Source organism: Micromys minutus (genome assembly GCF_963924665.1).
Source record: "Micromys minutus genome assembly, chromosome: 1".
Lineage (NCBI taxonomy): Eukaryota > Metazoa > Chordata > Mammalia > Rodentia > Muridae > Micromys > Micromys minutus.
Window position 1 is genome coordinate 173,609,229 of NC_137969.1, and position 20,062 is coordinate 173,629,290.

At 46.3% G+C, this 20,062-nt stretch overlaps 1 protein-coding gene across 1 annotated transcript; it reads right to left on the bottom strand.

The window, feature by feature from the left end:
- Positions 1-1,583: 1,583 nt before the first annotated feature.
- On the bottom strand, positions 1,584-2,771 carry SOX11 (SRY-box transcription factor 11; the record flags this gene model as incomplete). Its single annotated transcript, XM_080922110.1, has 1 exon — positions 1,584-2,771. The coding sequence occupies one exon, from the start codon at positions 2,769-2,771 to the stop codon at positions 1,584-1,586; it is 1,188 nt and encodes a 395-aa protein (XP_080778236.1).
- Positions 2,772-20,062: the final 17,291 nt, after the last annotated feature.

Here is a 20,062-nt window from a genome sequence, read left to right on the forward strand (position 1 = left end):
CCCGGGTGGACTTAGAGAGACTATGGGCCCATGCGAGCTTCTATCAGATCCTGCTGATTTATTAAAATCAAGACACAGACTTCAGCACACACACACAAAAAAAATAAAAACCCCAAAAACCCCGGCGGTGACTTCGACAGTGCATTGAGTCTGCTTCGGCACCATTTGCTACTAAATATGCAATGGTCTGTTTATTTAGATTATATTGCACAAAATGAGAAAATTTTAAACTATGTGCCTTTCCTTTTTCTTTTTGATAAAAATCGAGTATCCAGTTTCAAACCTTCCGTCTGGGGCCCCGTCCACACATCACAGCGATGAGATACATAGGTCCTACTATGATACAGTACATACAGTCTTAAACTAAGAACAGCTCTGAGGTCTAGGTCACCATTTTCAATAAATCTTTACCTACAAATATTGAACAAATCTCTACTATAGCTGTACAAAAAAAAAGTTTTGCTTTTTTTTTAAACCACAAGGCCTTTAAATGCAAGGATTACTTTAAAATTTTTAATCCTTTTAAACCAGGACATAACGTACCAACATATTTGCATGCTAAAAAGAAAAAAAAAAACCGAAAAAAGAAAAACAAGAAGAAAAAAAGAAAAAGAAATCAAAAGGGAAGAAGTGCCTGAAAGTCTTACTGAAAAAACACAGCAAGATTGTTCCCTTTTCACTGTACAAAAATACGCCTGAAAATATATTAATTTTTAAAAAAGATTGAGGTCTGTTATGTATCAAAAATGTTTCAATACCTTTTTGTACTGAGGTCTAGGCTGTAAGGTATTCAATCAAGGAGGTATAAGGGAACGAGTTACCAAAAAAAGGTTGCCAAGTAGAAATCACATTTGTAAAACCATAAACAATTTGATCTGAAAAGTAAACTCTGGTCTTAAGTCAGTTCACAGTTATGATTTTTGTAAGCGTTTGTACAGACTGCATTTTTTCAAGCTCCCTGCAGTTTAAGAAATCGGATGCATAGAAGACATCAGCTTTCTCCCTCCAAAAAAGAAAAGAAAATAAAAAGGTTGCAATGGTCCCTTTTTGTGTTTTTCTTTTTTTTAAATCACCAGTTCCTTTTTAAATCTCTTAAGGAAAAAAAAATCAACTCCCTAGAGTAACAGTTGTGCCGTCTAAAGGGTCCTCTGCCGACGTCTTTCAGACTTCAAAGAGCCACAAGCTTCAAACAGCGCCTTCCGGAGCGGAGCCTCCTCCCCTCCCCCGCCCGGTCCCCTCCGCCTTTGTTGCAATCACGAATTTCAGAAAAAAGAAATAGAAATTACAAAACACGTTTTTTTTTTCACGGGTGGGGAAAAAATCACAACTCCAGACTAGGTGTGCAACTACCTTGAGACACGATAAAGGGAAGAGTGGGGAGACCAAAATTTTTTTTAAAAATTAAAAAAAAAAACTGGAAAATCTGTTTAAAACTACTCATTTCACTTTAACTCCAACAACATTTCATCACCGTTTCCAATTTCTCTGCGCCACATCTCTGACCATGAGCATCTTCTCCCCCTCCCCCCACCATCCTCTTTATCCTGACCGCCACGACTGCCTCCCGAGGAGCCCTGTGCCCCTCAATACGTGAACACCAGGTCGGAGAAGTTCGCCTCCAGCCAGTCCCCCGCGATCATCTCGCTCAGCTCCGGCGTGCAGTAGTCGGGGAACTCGAAGTGGGAGCCCAGGCTACCCTCGCTGAAGGAATCCAGGTCCTTATCCACCAGCGACAGGGACAGGTTCCCCGCCGCTCCCGCGCCCAGTGGCTGCTCGCAGGCGCTGTGCGCGCCCTGGGAGAAATTCAAGCTCAGGTCGAACATGAGGTCGTCAGCATCCTCGGCGCCGCTACCGCTGCTGCTGCCGCTGGATGAGGAGGTGGACACGCAGCGCGAGGATGCGGGCGACAGCGCGGGAGGCGCGGGCGGTGGCTGCTGCTTGGTGATGTTCTTGAAGCTGTAGTAGAGCCGGCCGCCCGCTCGCACCTCGTCGTAAAGGCTCGCGCCCTCGGGGGACTCGGCGGCACTGCTGAGCGTGGGACTGGCGGGCACCTTGGCCACGCTGTAGCGCCTCAGCAGCTGAGGGGGCTGCTGCTGCGCCGGCGGCGGCAGCAGGTGCGAGTGCGCGGGCTCGTCGTCATCGTCGTCTGCGTCCGGCTTGGGCCGTAGCTGCAGCTCGTCGTCCTCGTCGTCGTCTTCATCATCGTCGTCCAGGAAGACACACTTGGCCGCCTTGCCCGCGCCGCAGTCCCCGGGCTGCGCCGCCTTGCCCGCGCCCGCCTTGCCCGCAGGCGCCTTGAGCTTGGCGCACTTCTTGCCCGGGCCCTTGGTTGCCTTGGAGCCCGCCGCGCTCTTGTCGGGGCTCTGTCCCGCGCTGGGCTTGGCCGCTGGGTCCGTCTTGGGCTTTTTGCGCGGCCGGTACTTGTAGTCGGGATAATCAGCCATGTGCTTGAGGCGCAGGCGCTCCGCCTCCCGGATGAACGGGATCTTCTCGCTGTCCTTCAGCATCTTCCAGCGCTTGCCCAGCCTCTTGGAGATCTCGGCGTTGTGCATGTCGGGCGACTGCTCCATGATCTTCCTGCGCTCGATCTTGGACCACACCATGAAGGCGTTCATGGGCCGTTTGATGTGGCCCGACGCCGTCTTGCACCAGTCCGGGTCGCTCTCATCCAGGGCCACCGGGCTGCACGCCATGAACTCGCCCTCCTCGGTGTCCAGCGCGTCCCGGGGCAGGTTGCTCTCGGCTTCCGAGCTCTCGGCCTGCTGCACCATGGTCCGCGGCGGGGCTGGGCGCTCGGTCTCCTGTGCGGGCGCCCCTCCCCCTCCCGCCCCTCCACCTTCTCCGGCAAGTTGCAAAGTCCTTGGCCGCGCGCGTCCGCGGCTGCCCCCCTCCCCCCCGGCCCCGTTCTCTGCTGCTGCGGCGGCTGCGGCGACCGGAGAGGAGGCGGCGGCGGCCTGGGACCCGCGCGCGCTCTCTCTCCCTCACTGGCTTGATTTCTTGCTCTCTCACTCCTGGCAGCAGCCGCAAGCGCCGGACCCCAAGCACTCCCAGGCGCGCGCGCTTCTTCTGCAAAAAGTTGAGAGCTCTCTCTCAACTCGTTATCAGGGTGTCATATGGGTGACATCACTACTCCCACCAGCCAATAGCTGATCCCGACTCCTCCTATCTCCCGTTATTAACCACCGGCCCCACCTCCAGCCCCGCCTCCTGGCCAGTTTGCAAAGATGGGGGGGGGCCTTGTCTAGAAATATGTTATTTTTTCAAAAGAAATCCGCGAGTGCGCACAGCTGCGCGTGTCCCCGGGGCGGATGCAGGACGGAGTGAGAGAGGCCAGCGCGGACTCAAGGGCGCGGGACGATGGATTGAATCCCGGTGCAGATGCACCCACCCGGGCACTGCGAGTGGGTGCCCCTGCTCGTCCCGGCCGGGTCCCGCCCTAAACCCGCGCGCGATCGCGCTGCGCCGCTGCCTGGCGGAAGGTGGCGCTTCGACACCGCGCGGCGCCGCGCACGTGGGCTCATCCTCCGGTTCCTTTTCTCCCCCTTTCCAGAGCTCGGCCGCCGTGCCATCCCTACCCCCCCTCCTCCCCGCGCACCCTCAGGGTTTTGTCCCGTCTCTCCCCCCCTCTTGTTTTCTCTCCTTCATCGCGCGCCTCTCCCGGTTCGGCCAGAGTAACGGTCTGCGCAGACCGCCGTGTCCAGGCGGCTCCGGAGCGGTTCGGAAAGGAGTTCAGGGATTCAGGCGGGACGGGTCAACGGGCCCGGGACTCAGCATCGTCGCCCGCCTCCCCTCCCCCACTTTCTACTCCATAGACCTCCCCCGCGTCCCGCCTCCTCTGTCCATCACCCACGCCCTCCTCCCCTGCAGCTCGGCCCTGAAACCCTGGCTCTTCCTCCCAGCACGCACCTTCTGGGTCATTTGCTATTTTAACCCAACGGTACAAACCAAACCTAAAATGAGGTGTACAGGGCGTTTAAAGCAGATATTTCTTATTTGCCTGCTAAGGCTGCCGCTGGAGCGGCGGTTTTGCCGGGCTCCTTGGAAACTCGCTTTTCTTTGTGTTGTCTCTTACCCACCTATGGCTCTTCTGAGGACAATGAAAAAGAAGCCTTTCTGCTTTCTGTTTAACGTGGCTGCTCACCCTGTTTTCCTCATACCTACCCACCCCCAGCGCTGGGGGCTGGTTCTTAAGCCCCTCACCCCACCCGGCGTCGCTCACCCGAGAAATTGGCCGCCCAGTACTAGTGGAATTATCTAAACACATTTCCTTTCAGGTTGGTGTATTTTACAGGGCTCTATGCTTCTCATATCCCACCCCCACCCCCGGACATACAGTGGTGCCAGGTCTTCACAGGTCATTTAAAAAAAAAACGGGGGGGGGTCCCTGTATTTCATCCTTATCACATTCACCCTAAAGAAAATCACTGTCCCAAGCACATGTAATCTTGAAGTTACCTCGGTTCTGATAATGTTGGCATTTTATTTTATTGTTTAAGGCCATTGGAACCTAAAGAATTTACAGTCATACTGGTTAACCGGATGTCTAGAGAGGTAGGAAGCTCATGTGGTGTGTGGAAATCCATCTTTGAGGCAAGCTAGACATTCTCTCTTGTTTTCCTCTTTACTGCCCGAATTCTCAGCAATCGGGACATCAGGAGAGGATGGGGTGGGACCAACGAGCCCCCATCACAGGGGAAATATACCAGAGCACTATTTCATCCTAGCTTCCTGTTGTAAGGCATGGGTGCATGAACCATCATTATTTTATTATTCTGTGACCTCCCCTTCCACATCCCTCTCTGGTCTGGGTTTTTTTTTTTTTTTTTTTTTGTTTGTTTTTTGTTTTTGTTTTGTTTAGAGACAGCATTTCATCTGCCTGAAGCTCAGTGACCACCTGACATCTTATACAGTTAACAGAAAAATCTTTGTTTGAAAATCTTTGGCAGTTTAAATTCTGCACCTATTTTTTTTTTTTTTTTTTTTTTTTTTGCTACCTTCCTGATATGAAATTGTGCACAGCTTCAGAAGATGAATGACCCCAGGAGAGGCAGACGGAGCCATTGTGTGTGTGTGTGTGTGTGTGTGTGCGTGTGTGCACGGTCTCAGAAGGCTGTAGAGCTCCGGGAGTGGGGGATGCCACTCAGAAACACACAGAACTTGTGTTCAGACTAAAGAGTCATTTGTTGGAGAAAGTGGATCCCAACTAAGGAGGCTGAGCTTTACTGTGGAAGTCCAGAGGCCCGAAGTGACAAGGGAGAGGCTTGCTGGGTCCTCTAGTAGACAGTTGCAGAGATTGGGGGTTCTGGAAGCCAGCTGCAGGGGCAGGCCCGAGAGCAAGCCCTGCTGTCTTCTCCTTTAAGAGAACTTTCACAAAAGACCAGCGAGATTGTTACTCTAGCATAAGGATCCAACCACATTTTTATGTCCTTCCTAGTTATTCAAGGACTGGGGATGTAAGAAAAAAGATTTAAAAAATAATCTATAAAGATCTTTTATTTTTCTAATTATATTAAATACACTTTTTCTTTCCTAAGAGAAAAATTGAAGTATAAATTTTCTTTTAAAAAGGAAAAAAAAAAAACCAAAAAACAAAAAAAGGGAATGTGGTTGAAGCCCTATACGATCCTAACAGGAACAGCACACACTTTTTCTAAAAGAAAAATCCAATTATTAACAGCATCGGGAATAAGCTACTTAAAGGGCTGCTGTCTAAGAGACATTTCATCTTTAGTAGTTTTTATCTTTCCAGTTATATTTGGTAAAATGAAAATGTTTCTGTTTTTTGAAGTACAGCGTGTAATTCAGGTACCATTTTACATCCATCCAGTACACACTTCCTTTCTCTGCCCATGGCTGAGGTATGTGGTTTTCCTGTTAGGGATAAACATTGCTGAATACATAATTAACTCTCAGAGTTCTAATGGTCACATTTGTCTGGGGCCCCCATGACTGTACTTTTATAATTCTAACTGCTATCTTTTCCTTTCAACGTGTTTTTTTTTTCAAATAGAATACTGACATATGTGATATTTTACAAAATCATTTAAAGTTACAATACATCAGAATAAATGTGAAATATTCCTTTTCTCCTCGAAAACATAGTTGATTATACAGATAAATCTTAAAATCCCTCCCGGTTAAACAGTTGACTCATTTAACTGATGGAAGCTGTAAGCCACTCCCCCTTCTCAGCCTCTGGAAACAGTAATACTAACCAGGGCATCATCTCTCTGTCTTCTTTCATCTTTTCTCCCCAACCAAGTTGTTCTGCTGTGGCTGTGACTCAGCATGCCAGGTCCTCACAAATGTTCCTCAGAGGTGTCCGTGGACACAGAGCAGACTCACTCTACCTTGGGTACAGCACAAAGTCATATAAGCTCTGAGTGTGTGTGTACACCACACTTGGACAAAATGAGGATTAGAAGCCACTGTGGGCTCTTCAGCAGATGCACATGTTCCTACATGCTGGGAGGCTGAGGCGTCTGACAGCCTTATCCTGTGGATGTTAAGATCTGACCGAATGACTTTTAATACAAGTGCTCTGCTCTGAGCTCTCTTCATACACACAGGCATGTATATACAGGCACACAGACATATTTGTATTCACACACATACATATACACACAATACAGAGACATGCACGTATATTCAAACATGAACACACACGTAGACAGGCAATCATACACTGCACACATATACACACACAGAGGTGAATAGGAATACAATCATTATTTCATCAGGACACACTTAAGAATCTTTATGCTGGCCTTCTATTCTTTTATTATATTCCCCACATCATTCCACCCATTATCATGACCTATTAAAGTATCAGCAGCAGGCAGCACAGGTTTGGAGCTTCAAAAGAGACCTATATGTTCTCATGATCAGAGACATATTTACACATGAAACCAAAGGACTGTAAACCGTATCATGCCTCATTTTCCGCAATTTAAGTGGATTCAGTTCTATTCTTCTAGCCTATCCCGTTGCCACCCGTTTCTTTAAACATGGTTTTAGGGAACTGTAACACACATGAAGTACCAGCAAAAGTGAGACTCTCAGTGCTGGATAAGATGAGACCTACGGTCCTGCAGCAGTTCACCTTGTGTCGAAAGCTGGCTCCAATGTCTTCCCCTGATCCCCTAGCCTAGATCCCACCAAGTATCCCTCAGCTTTTAGATAATAAGCAAAGCAACCTAAGCATTTGCTCTTTCTGAATCATGTGTCATCTTTCTTTTTTCTAGGAGTAATATAAACTAAGCATTCTTGTTTCTTTTCAAAGTACTGTTTTTAGAAAGAAACATGAGGTTCACGACAAGACTGAACGAGGATGACAAGAGGTGATGATGTAACTTCTGTCCTCACGCATACACAACCTCCCCAGGTACCACATCCCTCATGTAGTGGTGCATATATCAATGATCTGTGAGCCAGTATTCAACCTTCACAGATAAGTGTCTACACTTGATGTGAGCTACGGTCCCTGGGCTGGCAATGTTAGGGACCCAGTACATGCCATTATACCATCATAAAAGTTCAGGAGAAAATCTTCTGCTTCAACTCTTTGCTCTCTTCTTTCTCTAGCCTCTAGCATACCCCAATCTTATCCACCCCCAACCCCCCCCCCATAAACCTCTTTGTGGATGTCATCTATGGGGACTGCATAGTGCACAGAATTTTCAGGTCAGCTCTCTCCCCATAGCAAGCTGCACATAAGGTCCTCCATGCGTACAAGCCCTGGTTCCTTTTCAGACCCACAGTTTCTCTGCTGTTTGGATGTGGCACAGCCTCAGGACATCCTGAGGACATCCTGACTGTTCCCAACAAGGTTGGGTGTGATGAGATCTATTGCAAATACTTTGTAAAAGTGTGTGTGTGTGTGTGTGTGTGTGTGTGTGTGTGTGTGTGTGTGTGAGGGGGGGAGGGATAAATGTGTCTGCATAAAATAGATTGAACAGAGACTTTTACTGACCACCTCAGGGGTTTGGTTAACATGCAAGAATTTAAAATAGTATTGTTTTAAGAGGCTGAGAGGAGGGGGTGTTTGTCTCCCAAAGAGTGTGTCTTGCTGATGCTGTTGTATATGGCACATCATAATGAGAGCACTCTCTTAAGTTGCTGAAGTTTCCTTAAGGACTAGTACACTCCCAAAAGGATGGCCTCTGGCTGAAGTGGTGGGGAGGGAAGAGAGTCCCTGCATATTATGCTAATTCTTCCATGAGGACAGCAGAGGCAGGCTAGGCAAGAGCCAGAGTCTGTGAGGGAAGATAGAGGGCTGATCCTCGTTCCGGGAATGAGGAAGACAGGTCCATGAGCACAGATATTCTTTTGCAGCAATGTCTTGCCTTGTGTAGGAAAGAATATATATATTGTTTTGAACATGATTGTGTTTGCGATTGTGTGTGAGAGCGTGGCTGGCCTGTGTGTGCACAAGTGGAGCACATAAGCAAACAGTTCAAAGGCACAGACTCAAGCCCATCAGACCCGAATTTCTTTTTAAGCCCAAATTCTATTCTGGTGTGTTCACTCTGTCACTCCTCGGCCAGGAAAATTGTGTTCTTAGCAGTGAATGTGTCATTGTGGGTGAAGAAGACCAAGATGGGGCAAGGACACTGGAAAAGAAGTGGCCTTGCCTTATGCCTGGACTATCTGGCTTGCTTGCAAAGAGAAAGTACTTCTTCCTATGGGTAGGAAGCTATACATTACTGGAGTAAGAAGAAAACATTTGCTGGCTGAGGGGCAGGGGAAGGAGGTCAGCAAGGGGCTTGTCTCTTGTCATCTTAGGCTACTGTGTGCAAAGGGATTAAGAGGCACAGAGTGGGGTGGACCTTCATGAGATGTTTCTGAGGTCATTCCTGTCCACATTGCTGTCAAATAAAGTCTATGAGCTAGTGAAATTTTATCTTCTTACATGTATTTGTTTGTGTGTGGGTGTACATGCCAGAGAACTTTTGGAAGTCTGCTACTCTACCGTGTGGGATCAGGGGCTTGAACTCAGATTCTCAAACTTAGTAACAAGTGCTTTTAACCACTGAGTTCCCTTGACTCCCGTCTTTAGTGTCTTATACTTTTAACACTAGGAAGAAGATTCCAATTACATTGTAAGCAAGAAGCATTATTTTGGTGATGTACCCTGCATCTCAGATATTGCATGTTTTGGGAAATGGGTACTTAATTATGGTTTTGGGGTTTGGATGTTGTTTACTGCTTCAATTTCTGTACCATTTAAATGTTGCCAACATTTATTTTCTCGACTCCCTGTGACAGGCAGGCTGTACCCCACCACCTCTATTGGCTTCTAGCAACGGCTTCCATGCTACCTCTTTCTGGCTCCTGGACCAGCAAGTTTGAGTTGCTAGAAGAGGAAGGGGCCCCAGTGATTCTCAGAGCCCAGGTTGAAGTTCAGTTCACCTGTGCTGAGTGTCTCTAACATGGAGTAGTAAATGGCTAAAGGGCTGGAAGAACACACTCACAGCAGCATGGGCCTCATTCTCATAGTGGGGACCCATAAAGCTCTTCATAGTAGCTTGGAACATGTTTCTGACATCATACTTATTACATAGCATCCTCTACCTGACCCCTTAAGAGAACTACAGTCTGGTCTCTTTCCTCTCTGTTCATTTGACCTATGTCCCTGCCCACTACCCTTTGTTAACTCTCCTTCAGGGCAGCTCTAGACAGGTCCAGTCATTCTGTCTCCAGGTGGGGCTGTGTCTGTATTCTCCATGTGGACCCACCTTCATCTGTTTCCTCTTGAGTTGGGATCCAATATCATGGTCCGTTCAGGAGTAGCTATGGGCCAAACCTTTGTGGTTGATGAAGATTGAAGTGGAAGGAGAAGCCTGGATGAATTCAAGTTCAAGTAGAAATTCTCAGTGCCTAACACTCAGTGGAGTTTACTATTTCCTGCCCTGCTGACAGTGCCTTTTGGGATGAAATTTCCATTCCGTGTCTGTCCCATAATGCTATTTAGGGATAGGCAACCTGTCTGGGTCACAGTTTCTGCACTGAAGGGCAGTACTGCTTAAAGATTTTATGTACCTTGAGTCTATCAGCATCTGATCCAGACAGGCAGGTGAAAAGTCTGCACATGGTGGTGATTCTGCACCTGTGAAGGCACCTGTGAAGACACCTGTGAAGACACCTGATGTGCTGGAATGAGGTGGGTGTATGTATCCTGCATGTGAAGAAGACATGAATCTTTGTAGTGAGGCAAAGAACTTCAAGGGGTGGAGTCTTGCCCCTCTACACAACAACAGTGCTGGCATTTACAGTCTCAGAAGGTGACCTCATCTGCTGGTGGTGAGTTGTGAGGTCATGTTGTGAGTCAAGTCCAATGAGACTGAAGGAATTTGGACAGACAGAGGTATACATGGAAGGAATCTAATAGGAAGAGACATGGGAGAACACAACTGTTTAAAAGTCAAAGGCAACAAAGACCTAGAGACCTAGACCACCCCAATTCCCAAGCTATAAGGAGTCGGCTTTCCTCCCCAGCTTGAACAGGCTGCAAGTTTTCAAGACTAGGTAATAAGATAGTTCTTATTTTCTGGGTTCTAGGATAATCTGACAGAGGAAGTTCTTTAATTAAATATCCCTCCCTGTGAATCCTTGCATGAGTCTTCAGTCCAACATTGACCATACTGACTCCCCTCCACCCCCAGTTTTCTCCAGATTTCCTTAGCCTTTGTCAAATTGACCAAGACCTAACCAGTGCTTTGAGGGAAAACACACCATACTTGTGTTTCTGAGTTATTTGACTTAATATGATCTCTCCAGCTGCATCTGTTTTCCTGAAAATGGCATAATCATCTTCTTTACTGCAGAAAACACTCCAGCATGTACACACCACATTTTCTTTATCCACCACTCTGGTGATAAGACACCTGGGCAGATCCATAGCTCAGATAGTGCTGTAGTTAAACATAGATGTGTAAGCAGCTCTGTGGTACATTGACTTTGAGTCAGAAAGGCTCTTGTTGGCTTGTATAGTTTCACTTGCTAACAGCACATCTAGGAAGCAGGAACCTTGAAGAATTTCCTCCATGACATTGCCCTAGGGCATTTCTATAAATTTCTTGATTGCTAATTGATGTAGGAGTAACCTCCCCCTCCCAACTCTCTGTGGGTAATGCTGTCTCTAGACAAGTGGCCCTTGGTTGTATGAAAAAGTAAGTCGAACACAAGCTTAGAAAGAAGCATTAAGCATTGCTGTTACACGGTCTCTGTTTTGCTTTCTGCTTTGGCTCCTTCAATGATGTTCTGTAACCAGTAAGATAAAATAAACCATTTTCAAATTTCTTTTGGGCAACCTTTCATCACATCAACAGAGAGGAAACTAGAATGCTGGGTCGTATGTAGTTCATTCTCTAGTTCTTTGAGACCAGAACGCAGACTTCCCCAGTGTCTGGACTAGCTCACATTTCCTTTGCTTCCTTTATTACAGCCCCACCACCCCTGCCCCAGGAAGCTCACCCAGAGAGAGAACGGTAAACCCGGAAGCACTGTCCTCTAGCAAAATGTTCTGCAAATATTTCTGCTTAGTCACTCCTGCCATCTTTGTGAGTGCCATGTCATGATAGCCACCGATGAGGGAAGGTCCTGTCAGCACAGAGGAAATCAGTATCACCGTGTCTAATTATCACAGCTTCATAGATCACAGGCATTGTTGTGTCATTTGGGGGTTGGGGGTCTTAGGCATAAGTTTTATGAGAACTGAAAAAGGGGAATATCTGTGTCACTTGGGCCAAAGTGCACCCCTGTAGCAGGGTCTCTTCTTGCTCTTTCCTCTATGGGCAAGGACTCAGCCTTTATATTCTAACCTTTTTCTATGTCTGTGCCTGCACTCTTTATGTGTGCAAGTGTGTTTGTGTGTGTGTGTGTGTGTGTGTGTGTGTGTGTGTGTGTGCCACTGCACTCAAATGGAGGTCAGAAGATGATCTCAGGTGTGAGTCTTTACTTTTTGCCTAGATTGAAACAGAGCCTCCTTGATCACCTCCCCGGTCTCTACCCTATCTCATAGTAGGATTGCGAGACTTACAGTTGCATGCTACTGTGTCCAGTATTATGTGGGATCTGGGATCCCAACAGGTTCCCTAAGATCATGTGGCAAATCTTGATGTAGCCAACCATCTCTTCAACCCAGGACCTGGCTTTAGAATCCTAACCTCCAATCATTTTTCAATGCAGGAAGCATCTACCTTTGCTGTGTCAGTCCCTGGTACTGCACGCGTGCCCTCATTCCAACTGACCTCATAGTGACACTCCAGTTTTCCCCAGAGACCAAATCTACACAGTTGACCCCACCCAAGCCAGGATCATGGATGCCAGAAATGTGCTTGGAGCTGGAGGGATATGCAGGAAGTTCCTCTCGGTTATTTATAAAGATCTGTTTTGGGCCTGAGATCCTTCCATACAATGGAGTTCCTCTCACCCAGCTCCCTAGTGAATTTTGGAAGCAGGAAAAGCAGACAAAATGCCAGACAATTGCTGTGTATTTCAGTTTACAAGCACTGTGAGGACAGGTGTTGGGGGCAGAATCATGGGGACATGGTGGACAGCGGAGAAGTCATTGTTTTCAATGGGCTCCTTTGAAGGAGAAGCATCATCTCCCATCAGCACTACTATGGAAATACCTCGGTTTTTGGGTCTCTTTCCTCAAAAATCTTTCAATGGTATATGCACGCTTCAATCTTTTAATGAGTCAGAAATCACTGTGAGAAAGTCTGGGAGAGAGGAAGAATCAAAGAATCGAAGAGAAGAAAGGAGATGAGTGCTGCCCCTTTCCTTGGAGGATGTTCTGTTTCCCCTCCCTCTCTCACAGCCACAGTGTATGGCCTGAGACCTACTGGTTGTTCTTTATCTTGAAATTGGCTGAAACTATTTTCCCACGGGACTAAGTTTGGTGCTCTCAATATCTTGCCAGTGTTATTGCGAATTGATCCCAGCTGGGTTTTGTTATGGTTAGTGGTGGATGGCTTCCCTCCCTCCCTCCCTCCCTCTCTCCCTCCCTCCCTCCCTCTCTCTCTCCCTTCCTCCCTCCCTCTCTCCCTTCCCCCCTCCCTCCCTCCCTCTCTCCCTTCCCCCCTCCCTCCACCCTCTCCATCTCCCTCCCACCCCTACCCCCTGTCTCTTTCTTTCTGGCCTGGAGAATGGAGTGCAACACACGATGTTTCTTGTGTCACTACTGGTGTATTTTTCCAACTGCAGCACCTTGATTTTCTTTCTCTGAAGCATAAGTTTAACACAGAGATTTCTCTTTATGAAGCAAGGCTTTGGGAGCCCCTAAGACTAGAAAAATTTGCACAACTTTGTGTATTTGTACACATAATTGTAAATGTGAGGGTGTTTGAAGACAACACAAAGCAACTGTTGTGCTCTATAGTGGGTGGATGCATTTATAAATAGAATAGAGCATTAGGGCAGGGAAGCTGGTACCCACAGATGCTTTGCTCTGTTTCCATGGACCAGGCAACAAGCAGACTACTGAGTTAATAGGAAATTCTGACCTTAGGGAGGCCATAGTCTTATATCTTCTCGGGTCTAATGGTTTTTGTTTTGTTTTGGTTTTCAGTTCTCTCATTCTGTTCTGTGGGGAAGTATATCCTTTACCCATGCATACTTGGTATTTTTCTCAGGATACAAGTGTGATATTCCTAAATGCATATGGTATGCCTATATTTAAGCTCTTGTAGGCAGAGAACAAGAGGATATTTAATAGCATTCTGGGTGAATGAATGGCTGCACAAGTATGATGTTGGGTATCTAATTTTGGATCTAACTGTGAAGAATAAGATCTAGGGTATAAAAGGAAAGGCATCTGCAGTATTTCCTGGGCATGGATTTCCTCGCTCAGCCACCTCAGCGGAAGTTTGTTTATTGTGTCAATGCTAATTACATCAATTCTATAGAATAATGTTATGCCCCATACCAAAATGGTCTGGGAACTGCCTGTACCACATACTGAAGTCTAACCACATGTAAAATTTCATATATATATGGCAAACCAGAGCCATAAAAAACTCTCCCATGCTAAGAAATTACCAGTATGAAGTCCGAAGACACTTTGTAATGAATTAGCTGCTTGCTGCCCTGTGCAGTTGAACCCGCATTTCATTCCCTCAATAATACTATTTAGTAAGTGTGTGGACATACTTAGGGATGTAGGCTCTGATTTCCAAGGTGTGGTATCAACCAAATGCTTTTGACTCTTTGATACATGCGTCACTCTGAAGCATAAGGTCTACTGTAGGACCTTATTAGCCCAGAAAATCTAGCAAAAAGCTTCAACATGGTAACTCAGGATCTCTAATCCTTAAATTTCAGGACCAAAGACCAAGCATGCAGTCCCTAGGAGACATCTTTGTTTTTTTGTTGGCCAAATGGCTGAATTGTTTGTACTTGTGTCTAGGCATTCTGTGAGACTCAAAATTATCCATGACATTCTTTCTGGACAGCATGATTATAAAGTAGCATCACAAACATGTTCAGTAGCACTAGGTAATGGGAAATGAATCTAGGAAGAGTGGGGTTTGGGACATTTCCTCTGGATACTTTTGTGCTGCTTAGGAAAGCAGTTTTCTAATATTTCTAGGAAGTAGAAAGCAAGGACATATACCATGGAAGTCCATCCTGCAGTCTCACTTAGAGACAATGTCCTTGAGTGGTTAGGAGATTAGCTGAAGTTCAGCCATAGATTCCAGTGATATGGGATTCTCGGTGTGAGTGACAGCTACACAGTCCATGGTGCCTGTGGGGTCTGTGTCCCGTCAGGCGGCAGTCGGCAGGTACACAGCAGGCTGAGTAGGCACTTGTCTGCTACCCTAGTTTTTCATTCACGTTGTTTATGCTGACAGTAGAGTTCTGCACCATCAGTTACATCCCAGGCTGCCAAACAGCAGGAGACCATACATAAAGAAGAGAAGAAGTGATGGAAAGCCTCTTCTGGGAGAATTTCACCTCCAGTGGTAACTTCTACCTCCAACTAAACTTAGGGGTCTAAAAAACATAACACAATGAATGCTATGCTTTGCAGAATGCCTTTTTTTCCTTTTAACCTCAAGTCTGACTTTCTGTTCTTCACTTTCACAGAAGCTCAGAGAGTTGTGAGGGTGTAAACTGGGACATCTGATTTAAGTGGATCTTATAACAACAACAACAACAACAATATTTTTATTATTATTACTGTTTGGTTTGATGGGCATGGGTGCCAGTGTTAACATGGGTTCTGAAGACTGAACTCAGGTCTTCAGGTTTACATGGTAAGTGTCTTTACCTACAGTGTCATCTCGATGACTCCTAATGTTTGTCTCTGTCTGAAGACTTAGAATGAAGACCATTTGAGATATCCAGCCTCATGGACTGAATAATTATCAGATTCTTGGACATTTTTACAAGGAGATAGCCATTACTGGACGATGGACCACAGCCTATAAGCTACTTTAATAAATTCACTCTTGATATATGCAGAATCATTCCAGAAGTTTTGTTCCTCTTGAGGACCCCAACTAATATAATCGCTAAACAGACACTGAGCTAAAGTGGGAGCCATTCTCACCATTGAAACCCTGAGCAAACTGACTAGGACATCACAGATGTTTAGCTGGCTTATAATGAATGGATGGATGAACAAATGAACGAATGAATGAATGAATGATGTTGATACACCCAAGAGGAAAGAATGGAGCAGCCCATGATACATAAACATGTATTTGTAACTCATGAACCTGGTCATTGTTTTTCCTAAGAATGTAAAAAATATCCCCTTTTATTAAATAACCTAGGTTCTTGAACAAATTTCATTACAATGACTTAGTATAAACAGAGCCATTGCAAGCAAGATTGGCTCTTGATGGAATTATACATATTGATTAGGAGACTAGTGGGCTGGCTAAGCAGGTAGAAGCTTTTACTGCTTGCAGAACTGGGTTCATCTCCCAGCTCACAGCCTCTTATAACTCCAGCTTCAGTACCCCTTTTCTGGCTTCCACAGACACCTGCACTCAGATGCACATAATCTCTCTCTCTCTCTCTCTCTCTCTCTCTCTCTCTCTCTCTCTCTCTCTCTCTCTCTCTCTCTCAAACACACACACACACACACACACACACACACAGACAGACACACCATTAAAAAAAAAAAAAAAACAGGTAAAGTCAAGAGGATGTCCAAATCTTCAAGGCTGTCCTTGGCTCTATAGATCCAGAAAAATCTCCTAAGTCAGATGTGATGGTGCATACCTTTTATCCCTTTATTCAAGAGGCAGGTAGATCTCTGTGAATTTAGGCAAACCTGGTTTACATAAAGAGTTTTAGGCAAGCCAAAGCTACATACCAAGACTTTGTTAAAAAGAAGGAAGTGAAGGAAGGAAGAACAAAAGGAAGGAAGGAAGGAAGGAAGGAAGGAAGGAAGGAAGGAAGGAAGGAAGGAAAAAACCCTTTAAACCAACAATGTGGTGTCATTATGTTTTCTATGTGTACATTTCCCAAATCAGATACAAGGCCTGGATGTCTGAACAGAATCTTTTTAATTGGTTTCCTGGTTTTTGAGTATGAGTTTTGTAGATGATAATGTTTTCCAAAGGTGCTGAAAGCTTGTCTAATCCTTGGTGAGTTCAGAGTGCTTTGCACTGTGGTCAGGCAGTGACACACTCACAGAAGAGAATGTGCCTGGTCATCCTTGCCTGGTCACACAGAACAGAGCCAGACCTCATCCATCCCGGCATTTTCCTCACAACCTGAATCCTAACAATGAACAGGAACACAGCCAAAGCCAAGTAGCATCTAATGAGATCATCAGTTGTTGCTGTGGCTGACCATGGGAAGGGCACATGGTTGCTTTTGTGTCTCTTCCCCACCAAGCAGTGTAGGAAGGATAAAAGCATCAGCTTTCTTCTGGCTGATCTGGGGACCAAGCTGACAACTGCTTGAAATAGTGTTGTGGTGTCTGTCCTGGCATGGAGATGCAGGGCTGCACTTCAAAAGATCTTTCAATTAGGCTAAACTCTGTGAAAAGGATGCATGTGTCTGTATGCTTCTTTTTATCTGTACATTTGTTTATACACACATACACATAGTCACACACACAAAGGAACACACACATGAGCACGTGCACAGGAGAACACAGGCAAATGTGTGGCAAAGTTAGGCAGAGAGTTTGAAAGGTGTGCTCTTGTATATGATGGAAGTGTGTGTGCTCATGTGTATGATCCTGTACATGTGTGCTTCTGTATGTGTGTGCTCCTGTGCTGTATGTGGTCCTGTGGATGTATATGTGAGCTCCTGTGTGTAAATGTATGTATTCTTAGGTATGTGCTGTGTGCTACTGTGTATATGCATTGTGTTCCTGTGTGTGTGCATGTGTGTTATTGTATGTATGTGTGTGTGCCCATATGCCACATATACTCTTGTCCTGTGTGTGTGCTACTGTATACATGTGCATTGTGTTTGCCTGTGTGTTTGTGTGTGTTAAGTATAGGCACATGAATAACTAGGGCAGAAGACAACCTTGGCTGTTGGTCCTCAGCTTCTGTCTTGTTTGAGACAAGCTTTCTTGTTGTTCACAGATGCATATATATACCCAGGTAGCTGGCTCACTAGCTCCTGGGATTCTCCTGTCTCTGCCTCCCACTAATCCTCCCACTAATGCCACACAGTGTCTGTCTTTATCTTGATTTCAGAGATTTGAACTCAGGCCCCCATGCTTGTGAGGCAAATAGTTTTCCTCACTGGGCCATCTCTCCTGCATGGGCATTGCTCAAAGAACCCACCCTTACCATGGATATTAAATCTCACGCACTCCAAGTCCTTTTCCTAGGGCTCAGATGCCCTGGTGCCCTGAGCATTTGTGGACAATAAGAATGGGGAGCGGCTTCGATTAATTCTCAGGAGAGGGTACCGTGGAATATGGGTAGACAGTACCTCAAGATCAAAAAATGTAACATGACACATTGCAGACTCTTGCTTCTGTGTGCACATCTCAGTGCTAGAAAATAGAGGGACTTCATTAGAAATAGGAGCAAAGCCTGCTTCCACTACAGCCTTCAGTTACTGCTCAAGGGAAGATCTTCATGCCAGTGTTTGAACACACATCGCCACCTTTGTATCTTAGGGATGGCTGGCACTGCAGCATCATAGAAGGGAAGAGGTGTGTCTAAGGGAGGGCTCTCATTTTAATGAGGAAAACTGGTTTATCTGCATTTTCAACAGGCAGCCCCCAAACTGCCATCTAGGGTCAGAAAAGCAGGTTTCATCTTAGCTGAGCCAGTAGGGTCATGCTGATTTAGGTGAAGGCTAAATGCATTTTGCAAAGGCAAGCCTCCACTGGGAGTTCCTAGCAGCCCCTGTCTGTCTCAGAGTCTCCCACACACACCCAGCAAGGGTGGCCCTGCATTAGCCAGCTGCTGGTTCAGCCAAGCCACTAGGAAAGGGCTTGCTGGACTCCAGAGCCACCTGCCTGCTCTGAGGCTCTCCAGAGTCCCTGGTGATTAGGCTTCTGCCACTGCATTATATGGTTTTGCTTCTGCAGCTGCCTCCTCCATGGCCCATTCTGCCATCCTAAGTGTCGGCCTGGCCACCTGCGGTGCCACCCTCCCCTTGCTGGCCAGAGCCAGCAGGTGCTCCTCTGCAGGCAGCAGGCACTGTGGCTATTGGTGTGTGAGGCCAGGTGTCCCATGAACCTTGGCACCTCTGCATGCAGAAGGAGCCAGGGGGGAAAGGGTGTGAACAGCAGAGCTGGCTGCTGGCCAGGCCTTCCCTGGCATGTCAGCCATCTGACAAAGCCAGGCTTTTTCCAGAGCAGCAGACAGGAAGCCCGGTTGCCCAGGGCCATCGATCAAGTAGTAAATAGATGCACCTTGTGGGGGTCCCAACCCCCAATCTCTGAAGCTGGGAGTCCCCTGACCTATTGTGTAGTTCCTTCCCTCCCCCCTTGAATTAAGCCCTTAAAGTTAAAATGTGGCATTCCACCAGCAACATGGATGCCATCTGGTTGTTGCTTATAAATGTAGAATCCTGGATTCTGTTCCTGGATTCTTAGCTAGCAGTAGCTACGACAACAAAGACACAGGCAACAACAAGATGAAGGCACAGGTGATCACCTGTCTAACCAGGCCTGGGTCCCCACCGCACCTTTCTAGTACCTCCATGGTCTACGCCTAACTTCTTCTTACCTCAAAGCCTTCCTACATTCTGGTTATGTTCAGGATTGGAGACAATCATGTTCATGTTCCACAGGGTTTTGAAGAAGGACCAGAGAAATCTACCCTTCTCAGAAACTGAGGGTAGCTTCGGAGGTGGCTGCCTAAAAAGGAATATTAAATGACAGGGAGGTTCATTTTTCAAATAGAACTCAGGCAACTGACACATTGTTATTAAACATATGAAAAACAAAACAGAGACAAAACCTGGAAGCTCTAAAAAGAGAAAGAGACTAGAAAAAGCCAATGGAAAGCCTGGCATGGCCCTCAAGAGGCTGAAGCAAGAGGATTGTTGGGAGTTTAAGGCCAGCTCCTTGGTGACATCTTGTCTTCTTGAAAAACAAAAGCAGGAGTTGAGAAGCTCTTCACAGAATGTCTACCCCAGGAAGTCCACTCAGTGGAAGGATGAACATTTGAGTTCCTGGGAGATGGAAGTGGTAGGTGTCCAAGGCAAAAAGACTGAGAATCCCATAATGGATCAGACAGATGCATTTGCAGAGTGCTACTTTATAACCTGCTCAACAGAGGAAAAATTGTTTACAGAAAGAACACACTGAAGTTCCCAAAGAAGAGATGTGCTTCACATTCTGGCTGATAATGGTCCATAGATTGCCAGACCCTTCCTAGGCTGGACCATGCTGGCATGACCACAGGGATGATGGATTAAAAAGAGGAAGTACTTAGGCCAACTGTGCATCTGATTTGTATCATTTGCTTCCATTTTACAACTAGTTACCAGGCATTTTCAAAATAAGAAAACTGAGACCTGGGTAGGTCATTGCTAATGTCATGGAACAATGGTGTGTGCAACCCTATAGGACTTGCCTGGCTGAAGTGCCTGCATTTCATTCCGATAAGCACTCATAGGC